Source organism: Temnothorax americanus, unplaced genomic scaffold, assembly GCF_048541705.1.
Source record: "Temnothorax americanus isolate GAGA-0224 unplaced genomic scaffold, ASM4854170v1 Scaffold16, whole genome shotgun sequence".
Lineage (NCBI taxonomy): Eukaryota > Metazoa > Arthropoda > Insecta > Hymenoptera > Formicidae > Temnothorax > Temnothorax americanus.
The window spans coordinates 287,578-299,966 of NW_027509297.1; the positions used below are offsets into that span (position 1 = coordinate 287,578).

Genomic DNA, 12,389 nt, shown 5'->3' on the forward strand with positions numbered 1-12,389 from the left:
ACGTGTGACGAAATTATAACAACGGTATAAGACAGAGTCAGCCAGTTTCATCGAGTTAGCTGTTAACACATTTTAAGCTATGTTTTGATGATCATAATAATTGAATTGTTATCGCGATGATCGTGTGATCGATAATTTTTAATTCACGTGTTAATTTTACTGATTTCTCGTTAACTAATCTTAGGAATCAGAAAGACTTCTCTATACACTTTAATTTCGTATTGATATTGTATATCTTTATTATGGTAAAATTAATATAATCAACATTGTACTCTTGCCATCTTTTCATGAAAGTTTCAATATAATTATTTTCATAAAGTATATTGACGGATTTTGTATAAAGTTCTGATTTTGTCTGTGGCTGCGCGTAAGCACCAAAAGGAGCAATATGTCGAAGTCGAAGAGAGCATAACTTCGCGCGGGATCTCTCAGTTATGATTTCATTAAAACTTTACTCAACAGAAACGATTCCGGAACCTATAACGGATACTAAACTTAACTTGGACGAAGGCTATAAAGCTTGAATATGATAATGTACAATTCTTTTTCTCTCTTCTTTTATATTTGCACCTGAATATTACTTCAAAATGTTTTTCAATCCTGAAAACTCATGTTTATCGTTTTCTGAATATATTCATTTTACTTGTTACCTATATTTATTCCACCAAATACTCGTGAATACGTATTATTTTATTTATAAAATATATGTACATAAATTTTTGTACTATAATTAACTTTTATAATATAAAAGCTCTGCGTTAATTATTTTTAGCGACAGCTATTTAACTTTCTTGAGGTAAAATATACAACGCGGACTGCAATCTGTTATCATGCGGGTCAAGACGAGAGTTTCGCGCGAGGCTTGCACACCGTATTTCCAAACTCATTATTCGGGGCAGCTGCGCCCGCTAGAAATTTCTCGAGGCTTTTCAGGCACCCGCACTTGATAAAACATTGCCCCACGATGGATGCAGGAGCGCGGGGTCTATCGGTGTTTGGATAAGCTAGCGTGAAAATAAAGGTCGCGTTAATTTATGTCGAGAGAGGGAGGATGTTTCATAAATTTCGCACGATACGTTTGGTGAAGCATCCGGTACTGGATTCTTTTTATTTCACACGTTGATCACAGTGATAGTGCAAAATGCTGATATAATCGTGGTCATTTGTGCCTCGAAGAAAAAGGCTGTTTTTAAGAAGATCTATATGTTATACTGTATGCCTGCTGCCAAAATTATCTTTGACGACTTTTTTATCGCACTACCCATATAGGATTTTACAATCGGCCCAATACTGGGCCAGTATTAGTTATACTGGCCTTTTTATTATCGTCGCGCGTATTATCTGCAATAAAGGAGCACACGCTCGTCTCGCGCTGGAAAGTTAATAATTAAGGCCGCGAGCGTATATTTCGGGTGCACACAAGGGTGCAAGCGAGCGGTCGAACAAAGCTTTGGGTGTTCGTCGCGTCCCCTACGTCAAACTCGGCGTTGATCGCAATCGATACAGTCGCGCTGGTTTTTCCAGTAGCGAGTCTGAATGGAGTTTCTATCCGCATTAGGTACTCGGTCGCTTCATTCACACGTCGCGTCGGGTGAATGTTACGTTCGATTCGCATTCATCCGTTCCGCTGATGGCTACCGCAAACAGCGTGGCACCTATCGCCTTTCCCATGCCCCCCCTGCACGGTGCAGCGATGCGTTTATGCATATGCATACACCTGTAACACCGGTCTCCGGTGATCCTAGTTCGATTTTCGCTGCGAGCTAGAACACGCTTTGCCATTCGCCCGTTTACTTTACAATCCTTTACGTATTTCCGAGCTTTTAAGACAACGAGATAGCTAAAAATATTTTAATGCGGCTGGAAGACGGCGCTGGCTGTGTTACTGTCACTGCATTTTTAAATCGCCCGTGGTATGTATTTATAGAACGCCAACCACGCAGAGCCATGTAAGCTGATGCATCGTCGTGAGCAAACCGCTCGTAACAGTGTTGCGAAATTTGGACCGCAAGGACGCGAGCACGTGCTTATAATTTAAACTCCCTACACTAATATTTTTAATATCGCACAAAACGATGTTTTCGATACCGTATGTTTTTAGAAGTAAATTAGACGGGAGGCCTAAGAAAAGATTAATGTAAATCAAATTCTAGCGTAGTGCAAACCGATGAAGAAAGTTAGAGGCTGGTCTGTATATATTATCTATAAATAGTATTCAATTTTATTACAAAAATAACAACGATGAATGATTTTAACTTGTGCAAGGCTCTGTATCATTTCTAGTTTTTTTGCTGCAATTTGTTTTTTAAATAACAGTATTTTAAATAATAACAGATAACATTAGAGAATGTTTATTAATATTTTACTTATAAATATATTACATAAAAGTTAGATCTTTACAGTACATATGCATCAAGATACATTAATGTTACAAAATAAAAAATTGCTGAAAATAAGAAGCAAAATCACTTTTTAATATCCTAAAGTTGAAAAAAATAAATACAGATACGTGATTAGCAGTTTTAAGTCGTATTTAAAATATGAAAGACAACAAGAATCTGTTATTGTCATAACTTTGTTGTACAGCGTAATAATTTATCGTAATATTATCGTATTTTTGTTTGATTATATTTTTTAAGCAATTTTTTTTACAGTGCTAATGAGATATAAATTTTTCTTTTTAATAGTGAACTTAACTTAAACCTTATGAAACTCAATTGAGAAATATACGTATTTGGAAAGGTAAACTTAGTTCGTTCTTCGAACCGGAAGTTTGTGTCTGAGCGTTCTGCTTCACCGATTTCCTGGTTCTTCGTGATTTTCCTTTTCTCCGCACCGACAACACATAGGATATATCTCGCATATTGGCAACGTATTTTACAGAGATTATTTATGTAGGGAGAGAAAACTACATTGCTTCAAATATTTTTCTTGCAACTTTTCGTGAGAAACTTGTTTATACAAAATTATTCTGCTTTTTAGTTTGACGTTTTCTAGAAAGTAGAATAGCTAAAAGTAAGAAAGAGTAATTAAAAGTTTTACCAATTCTCGAGTTTTTACAGTTTTTCAGGATAATTCCGTGAGATTACAAGATACAGTTAGATCTAGACGCTTTTTTTAAGACGTTAATTATAAAGGATGATTAAAATTCAAAATACTATAAATACCTAAGTGTGAACGGATCTTTATCAGCAATCTTGCATTATCTGTTTTAATATACACGTGCTCAATCTTTATAACCGTCGCGTCGTTGGCATACCTTATTCTTGTTTAGATCTTGTCGTGAAATTGCGAGGGAAGGAATACGAAACGAGTCGCGAGAGGAATTCCTAATCGCGAAGGGACAGGCAGGCTGCTTGGTAGTTGTAAACTCAGTTTTATCCTCGATTTGATAAACACCGATTTCTCGTTAGAAAGGAAGTGCGGGAGCCTTCCTTTCGTGAGCCTTCGGCTCGTGCGTCTACTCCGCACTCGTGTCCAATTCTCAACTTCCCGCACTTGTTACACAAATAACTATTATATAATACTTAAAAATTTAAATGTTACATGAAAATGTGATAGTATTGCATACATAATTAGATGGCAAAAACTTTTCATTTAAATAATATCAACAATCCTATGGAATGATTTTAAAGATGCTTATTTTCGGTGTTATTAAAATGATTATCAATTTAATTATGTGATTATATTATTCCAGCTACAGTTTGAGATTGCGTTTTACGACCGACAGTAATCGGCGCGTAATCTGCTGAGTTGAAAAATGTATATAAATTTCAAGCAATAATATTATTAGGCACAAAGATCCAGTCTGACCATATATAAGGCTTACTTATGTATCTTAATACCTACTTAAATAATATCTGTTATGAATTATGATTCGTGCAAAACAAAATACGATATTTTCTTATCTCATAATTAAGTACACAGTTTATAAGTACGCGCTATACTTGATTTTTTAAGAAGAAGCTTATTTTAATGGAAACTAATTTGCATACAGAGAGCTCAGTGAATTCGAAAATTTGTGTGCAGATTGCACATCGCGTTTTTTCCTCTCTCATGAGAGCGGATGTGCTTGGTTATCGCATGCGCGAATTTTAAGTTCTTCTCAGAGATAATAAAGTATCTAAAAACGTGACGTGTATGGGTAAACCTTCCCGAGTAAATGTAATGAGATAGACAATTAAGAATTCTAATCTACTTACTATCATCATGACACGATGATAGCCAGTCGAGTCGATTAAAATTCTTAATTGTATATCATTTTCTGACGAAGTAAATATTTCTTATTTGCAACAAGATAGATTAGATTATCAAAATATTAGATAGATTACTTGGAATTGCATGATTTTGATATCTTGTTTTGTCTTGTCCCAATAGCTTTTATGTTATGGCGGAAGTTTCATGCCGTTGACAGTGTAGCCTTATCTGAAATACCAGAATTATTCATTTTATATTAATTAATTTTCTTAATTTTTCTTAATTTTATTAATTTTTGTGAATTAATATATTTGTAGATATATTACAAACCTTAAGTGTTTGATGGAACTCTTTTGATGTTGCGAAACATATTATTGGTAGGATTATCGGGTATACTTTAACCATCGTATAAGTTATCTCTATCACTGTGTCGTTATGGTAAGATTTCGATAGGAACCCCATGGATCTCGTAATCCGATATGGTATCATAGTTAGAAAAAATCCCATACTAACACCAACTGCGTAACATAGAAGTTGTTTTAGTATAAAGAAAAAAGTATAAGAAATTTGTAGATTAACGTTGACATAATTGTCACCTTTGCATTAATACTAAAGTGAAATGTTCACTTACCCAGAAAAATAAAATGCTCGATATCTTTGCTTGGCCACATTCCATTTACTGATTTTGATATTATCAGGTCATACAAGATCAAGTAATCGAGCATAATAAAAATGAAACACGGGAATACGAGAAACATAATGGTGGATGAAACGTAGATGTCGTGCATGACATCTCTCTCGAAATGGTCGTACAAATGTAATTCCATGGCTATCACCATAATACACGTTGTCCATATGAATAAGAGTCCTTTTATGGCTGTCGAAATTTTTAAGAACGACTTGCGAAGGGGCGAATTTTTCTGACAAATGACAATGTACGCCTCGATATTCAGCAGAATTATCGTCAGGATGGACGTGGCGAAGCTGATCAGAAATATGTAGTCGAGGTTCATCTCTAAGCGTGTATCGAAGATCCATTCAATTATTCGCTGAAGTGGTTCGAGCAGGATTACGACGTTCGAAAACACCAGGCCCACTACGTAGCAATTAGTGGAACTGTACATGGTGGAATTTAACGCGATGAAGAGACCGAGGAAGGCATTTAGGCTAACGCCTGTCACTAGCAGCACGAGGTCCATAATATCGCGCATGGATTCGGGGATGACTGGTATAATGATGTTCATTTTGGTAGGATTAGTTGTTACGATAGGCACCGTAGTTTGAACTGGGAATGGATTCTCTATGTACGATGCTTTCATATCGTGTACGTTGAACATCGTGTGACGTTTGTGCAGAAGATTTATCGGTTAGCGATTTGCTGTAATCTGCCTATCCAAGTCTCTTATTAACACGTCGAAAAATTCTTACGTATGGAATTCCTGTTTCCATACTTTCCTCGAATCTCGGTGTTTGTGTGTCATAACAACCGTTCGTCGCCTCGATCGGACTACGCTTCACACCGCAGGAAGAGGTATGAAAGAAGTTAACGACAAATTATGGTGCGGCACATGTTGCTTCGACGATCTACACGCATATTACTGAGGGCGACTGGACGATAGTTTGCAGGAGCACCGCCTATTTACCTTCGTCCCCTATGGGAGCGTGACGCCCTGTAATATCATATAGGTGGACATCGCCAAGTAACTAACAATGTTATACAATTTGCCGACACGCAAATGTTTCATTTAGCAGAGTGGATCCCCTTAACGAAGTATGTACAAGTTGGACATTGAAACTTTTACGGTGCTTATGCAATCATTTATAACTTTGGGATAAATCTATTATTCAAGACAACAAAATTAATGAAAATTCACGCGTTACCAAGATCAAATCAAATTTCGTTGGTAATATATAAATAGAATTTATTAAAATTTACTCAATTAATGAAATTTGCTCCACGCAAATACGCATATATAATTTTTTAATTTTTCCGCGTTAATAATGGATCGCTGTAGAATTCAGCCATTTGCATAATGAGATAATCGAATATCTCGCGGAGAATTTTATGGACTTTTTCATGTAGGAAGCGCCCGTCCTTGAAGATTCGCTCGAAGGGCTTCGCTTTCTGGCCGCAAATAACGCCGCAAGTAGCAAATAGAAAAAATAACGTCGCTGAAATAAATCGTTTCTTACGACTCGCTCATTCGCGAAAGAGGAGAGACGAGCTGGACCGTGGCAGTTGGCAGGGTATACGTATGTATAGCTATGCGAAATAGAGGAGGAAAGAGAATGTTCTGTGCGTGCGACTGTATAATACAAGATTTGCGGGATGGCTCTGGCATCAACCGGCCATAAGCACGATATCGGTCAGCTTTTGCCGGTGATAGATTTATCGTCGGATTTATAAGTCCAGCCCCCTTTGGCGCAGCTGGGGGGGTGTTCTATCTTCCTGAAAATGGGGCGCGCGACTATCTGGCGGTATTGTGTGCCGGAGATACTCACAATCGACGCGTTATCGAGAGGAAGGAGTTTTGGGAACGTATACGTCGTGCAGCCGTCGTCCATTGTCGTCGGAGTAATGGAACAAATTAAAAATTGCTGGGGCGGATCGACACGAATATTTATCGCATTGTATTCGCGACGTTAACATTAATTTAAACACCGAGTGCTGTGAAGGCAGTTGTATTGAGCAGTGATTGATGTTATTGGTTCTTCAAGCGAAATTTACATGCGGCACGTTGAATTATTTATAACGCTGTATTTATAACGCATCGATATTTGCTCGTCTATTTTTGCAATGACGATTATTTTATTTATAGATCTTTCTTTCGTGTGGATAAATTATTCCGTAGAAGTAGCATCTATAAGAGTTGTCGAGGTCTCTTCTTGCGGTGAAGGGTTTTGAGCCAGTTTGACTATACGTGTTTTCATCTTCGGACCAGGTGCGAGCGAGCGCGTGGTTAATTTTTGTGGGTTCCTTCGCGCCCTTTTCTTTTTATTTTCGTCTGCTCCGGGATCGGTTTAGTGATGGAGGGCGGTCCCGGGGCCAAATAAGTGCAGTGGCAGGGCCTTAGGGTCCGGGGGCCGGCCGTAACCGGTTCGCCGCCTGGGCATCATTACGACGTAATCTTAAGCGACCCTGGGAGGAGGCTTCGAGCTCCACGATAATCAGCAAGCCGTATATTATCATCGCTGAGTAACAACATTCCATTGGTGGCCTCGAAGGTGTAAAGTAGTCACCGTATAGTCGAGTGTGTTACGAGTGGTCTAATAAAAAACATTGTATCACGACACTCTCTAATGTGACAGGCACCTCAAAACTCAAACGACACAAGTCAAATATATGTATTAGATATTAGATTACTTTTATTTGATTGTTTTTATTGTAATTCTATTTATTTCATTACTAAAATTTTAAATGTTTTAAAAAATATATATCTAATATATATTTATATATAACATATATGTATACGATTTGTATGTATAAACTACCTTACGTAAACAATATTAAAGAACACGTCTCGTTGCTTATAACTTATTTGTTTAAAATATATATTTTTTTCTTGGCAATTATATCTATATTTTTAAGTTAATAAGTTTACATCAGAAATATTGTGTCGAATGTAAAAGGATATTTTTAATTACTTTTATATATGTAATAACATACGTATATAATAATCATACTGCAATGTGAATATGTAAGGAAATAATTTACACTTTATCGTGAGTACGTACACGCATAGAAAAAATACGTGTTGGGTTAGTCTGCCGTCGAACTGTCAACTCGCATAAAAGTTTATCTTGGGACTGGTTAGATATTTATTTAAATGTATAGCATACATTCACCAGGTCTTCTGTCGCACCTGTTTGACCTGTTTCGCACGAAGTTGAGCGGCCAACCATCAGTCGGAGCCAACTATGCCGTGACAGCGTTCCCTTTCCGTGTTTATCATATAATTAGTCGCAATTAGTTTGTCGTGGCATACGGTTATGCATTCTTTTCATATCTATATTATTGCGGCACCGCATAACACGCTAATCAAATCATCGTGTTGCATTATATGATCTTATGAATGAATATTAACTCGCGAACTAATACATACGCCTTGTTTAGCAGATATTTCATGCATTACTTATAAATATACAAAACCTGAACCTGTTTTTTTTTTTATTAGAACAGGAAGCTGTAAGGAGAGACGTGTAGTTCATGTTATGTAAATTGCCTCGCTGCAATGATATCAGAAAAAGATAATTTATTAAGGGTTTGTATGTTTCACCGCAATCTCGTGCTCTTCCAAGTGCTTCGCTCTTGTTGGTCCTCGTGTCAATAGACTGGATGTATTTTATATGCATGACCAGTCAGGCAAGTTTTTCCCCGATGACCGCAAGCGCAATGCCTGAAGCTCGGTAACATTCGATACTTTATATGCAGGTGTCTCTTTGAAAAAATGTGCGGGTTGATGCAATGCCTGGAGCTTTAATAGTATCATATAAAATGTAAAAATAAACTTTTAAACTTTTTGGAAAAAAATGTATATATATTTCAATAATTTATTGTCTGGAACAAACAGCGAAACGCTTCTCCAAATGCATATAATATACATATATATATATATATATATATATATATATATATACATATATATATATGACGTAATAAGTTTTTATTTTAAGTTTTGAATATCTTTTTTAGCGAATTCTTTTAATGTGTTTATGTAAGCACAGTATTTTAGAATTTTTAATTTTTTCAATATTTATGACAAAAAAACTTTAAAATATATAAAAGTTATGTAATTTGGCATACTACTCTTTATAATTTAATAACTACCTTTTTGATAAGAATGTAGAATTTATGACAATTTTCAAACATATGTGCGCCACGCGATCATGTGTGATTTAATGTGTTAACGATGATCGCGTGTTACGATCAGCAATCACATATCGAGCACAAAAGTAGCCTTCCAAGAAATTCGGCTGTAGATTACGCTCAAGCAGTTTCTAAAAAAGGAGAAGCACCGACAAAAGCGCACCTGTGGATTGCCAAGAAAATTACAGTAATCGGCGCTTTTGAACTTAGGATCTTTCAGAATCATGAAGAGAAAGAGAGAAAGAGAGAAAGGTTCAAGTCTTTTTGCTTGTGAGAGACTAATAATACTATGACTGAACCGGCTTCGAAGGTTATCGTTTAATAGGGCAGAAAAATCAATATATCGTATAAAACCGTGGAATACTGAAATTTTAATAATATGTTTGCAAATTTTGACAGTAATCCCGTATAAATTATTAAGTCTTTTAGATATAGATAAGTTAGATAATTAAATAATTTTATTTAAAGTAATTTAGAATTCCTTTCGATTTGAACTTTTAAATTTAGGTTTTGATAGACGTGTTGATATACGATTTGATAGATAGTTTGCAGCTTATTGATCACTCTGCGTGTTATTGGCACGGAAAATTTCGATAATACAGTTATCGAGCCTGAAAATCCACGGATTTTTGAGATGAAAAATGGCCGGTGAAATCCATGATTACCACGTCAATCTCCGAATATAATAAACGCTCAGCTTCTTCCATTGTCTAAACTTCAAGCAATTTTTCTAATATACACAATACTTCTGTGTTCTGTAAGAATTTTTTATTGCAATTTTTTTTACGAAAAAAGGATCTTTGAAACGATTCTTTGTTTTACGTTTGCTTCTCTCGTCCTACATTCCGTATATGGAGCTTTGTACTCGTTTCAGGGTACGTCCGTTCTTCTGTTTGATTGTAAGAAAATCATTCCGCTGACTTTCGATTAGCGCACCAGTATAATTTTTCCTGCCGCATGCTTTTACCTCTTAACTTATTGTTTCCACATAAACTCGCATGCCATGTTATGAAGTCATAAAATTGTCTTGCGGTCATTTACGTTTCTTTGAAATTATTCACTTGCTCCATTAACATTATCATGGTTTCAGTCATGGACATTCTCCGCTGTAAGGTGTATATCTTCTCGTCGTGCTACTTCGTCATGTTCGCACATACGTAAATATGGAGCTATAAAAATCGCCGCTTTACAGGAAAGACGTGCAGATAAACCTGGAACTAACTCGCGTTAAATTCGCTTCGCACGGTCGGGAAGTACAATGCGATTCATAATTAATTAGTAGGCGTTTACCGACAAAAATATACAATGCGGGATTCATTCGCGGTGCTAATGTAACTGCAAAAGCTCCGTCGAAAAGAAAAGTAGCGAAGTTATACGTTAGGTATATTTCTGCTCGTGACGTTTTCAGCAAATAAATCGACATTTCTGTTGCGTGCGCCGTGGATTTGAAATCTTATTAGGCAAATCTCTTTCTAATGTATACAATTATCTTACACAATGCTTTAACGATTCTAAACAGTTGCCGAAAGAGAAGTATAAATTCTATGATTCTTAATTCAAAATTATAGTAATCCAACGAATCTTCCGTTCAATAAAGCCTTTAGATTAATGTCCAGTTTCTGCATATAAAGCCATTTTCTCCCTCATCATTTCGCATCTGCATCTGCCGCATAAACCGCGAACCGCACGGTCAAAAAGCGAATTACTTCTGCGAGAATGAAGAACGTCCGGTTCTTTTCCCCCGTCGTCGTGACCCAACATCGGCCAAGGCTTTCTTTCGCCGCGGCGGATTCTGCCAACTTTCTTCTTCCGCAATGTTCGTACGTATTGTTGTTTGCGTCGACCGCGGTTGTTACAGCGGCGACAAGTTTCATTGCGCCACACTCGCGAAACGTTGCAAACGCGACGCGACTTGATAATATGCTAAAAAATCCTTCTCCCGGCGAAATTAAACACAGACACGCATACCTATAGTTTTTATATAGAAAAATTTTAGTGCGTAACGTGACGAGAGAGAATCGTTTGATGTGCGAAAAATCGTTGCGTAAAAATTCTCGGTGGAATCGGTCGATCCAGAACTCCAGTCCTCGTCTTTTAATTCATTCGCCAACTTTTATTACACACGTGCTGTACTTTTACAACCGTCTGACATCCGCCAAACGGCCTTACGCGTCAAAATCTTCAGACTTGGATCGGCAGTGTCGTTTAATTTGCATGTTTTTCTTACGAGGGAATTGCTATCGCGGCGCCTCCGACTGTTCCCTCTCCTCGACATCTACTCGCGAACAGTGTCGCGAGACGCCAACGAAAATAACCGCGCGATAGCACCGCGTGTAAACTTTATGCCGTAATTCACGACGTTCTTCCTTCAGTTTCCATTCTCCTCGCGTCATCAAGCGTGAGCTTCCGTGCGTCTCTTTTTCTTTCGTCGTTTGTATTCGTAGATACGAGTTATTCCTTCTCTCCGTTTATTTCCTCCAGTTTTTTTTTCAGAAAAATTACGTGCCGTTATCACCGTTGCTGAATGTTTGGGAAAATAATTAAGAAGTTGCGTGTCTAGGGCGTAAAAAAGAAGAAATCATTGCGCAGCATCGTCTATAAATATACGCTTTCGTGCTTATTATACGAGAGGAACGGTATCATTAGTATTCACGACACGTGCGTGGGGCAGACGACTGTCGTTGTTCAGGAAATTTCTTCGTATTTCAGAACCTGCAAAGCATCGAATAACATTCATTATAGACAAATTTTAACTTATGCGATTAACAAAGATTACGATATTAATTACTAATATAATACAATACAAATTCAACATTTTCATAGATAAAGTAAATCTTTATTTTTATTATATCGTAATTATGATATGATATTCTTAGAATTTATTATTACATGTTTTTGTGTGTGATTATCAGGCAGCAAATATTTTATTATAAATTTTTTATTTTTTCTTTGTATAGTAGTTTTTGTTTTTTATTAAATATTTCTACTGTTTTATATATAGTATATACGAGCGCGCAGAGAAAATAATATTCTAGTGTATATTTAAAATACCTAATTCGTCAACGTTAAAAAAATACGAGAATAAGAGAAAGAGTATAAAATTGATTTAAATATATTATGATAAATTTTCACAAAAAAAAAAGAGTAATTCCGGTACCGGGAATCGAACCCGAGCCTCCTGGGTGAGAGCCAGGTATCCTAGCCACTAGACCATACCGGATTACGATGGGACTTCTTCTCTCACAGTTTGACAATGTTCCAGATGCAACATCCCTCTCGAACAATGTCAAACTCGTGAGACGAAATGTCATTCGTAATCCGGTAT

At 36.7% G+C, this 12,389-nt stretch overlaps 2 protein-coding genes and 1 non-coding gene across 3 annotated transcripts in view; 1 reads left to right on the forward strand and 2 right to left on the reverse strand.

Annotated features, from left to right (window-relative positions):
* Positions 1 to 12,389, forward strand: part of Ec (ubiquitin specific peptidase echinus) — a 69,162-nt gene that overhangs the window by 5,347 nt on the left and 51,426 nt on the right. The gene's annotated exons all lie outside the window — the stretch shown is intronic.
* Positions 2,533 to 6,072, reverse strand: LOC143895524 (uncharacterized). Its single transcript, XM_077402718.1, has 3 exons — positions 4,829 to 6,072; positions 4,528 to 4,715; positions 2,533 to 4,425 (listed from the first exon to the last, which is right to left on the reverse strand). Exons 1-3 carry the CDS (start codon positions 5,532 to 5,534, stop codon positions 4,381 to 4,383), a joined length of 939 nt encoding a protein of 312 aa, XP_077258844.1. The 5' UTR covers positions 5,535 to 6,072; the 3' UTR covers positions 2,533 to 4,380.
* Trnae-cuc (transfer RNA glutamic acid (anticodon CUC)) lies at positions 12,213 to 12,284 on the reverse strand. Its single transcript has one exon. It is a non-coding gene; the product is annotated as a tRNA-Glu (tRNA).

Bases quoted from the DNA above. Each gene is read 5' to 3' on its own strand.
- LOC143895524 (XM_077402718.1), bottom strand. From the start codon at position 5,534: ATGTTCAACGTACACGATATGAAAGCATCGTACATAGAGAATCCATTC. The intron at 4,716-4,828 runs GTAAGTGAACAT...TATGTTACGCAG, and splicing joins CGAGCATTTTATTTTTCTGG to TTGGTGTTAGTATGGGATTT. The intron at 4,426-4,527 runs GTTTGTAATATA...CTGGTATTTCAG, and splicing joins AGTTCCATCAAACACTTAAG to ATAAGGCTACACTGTCAACG.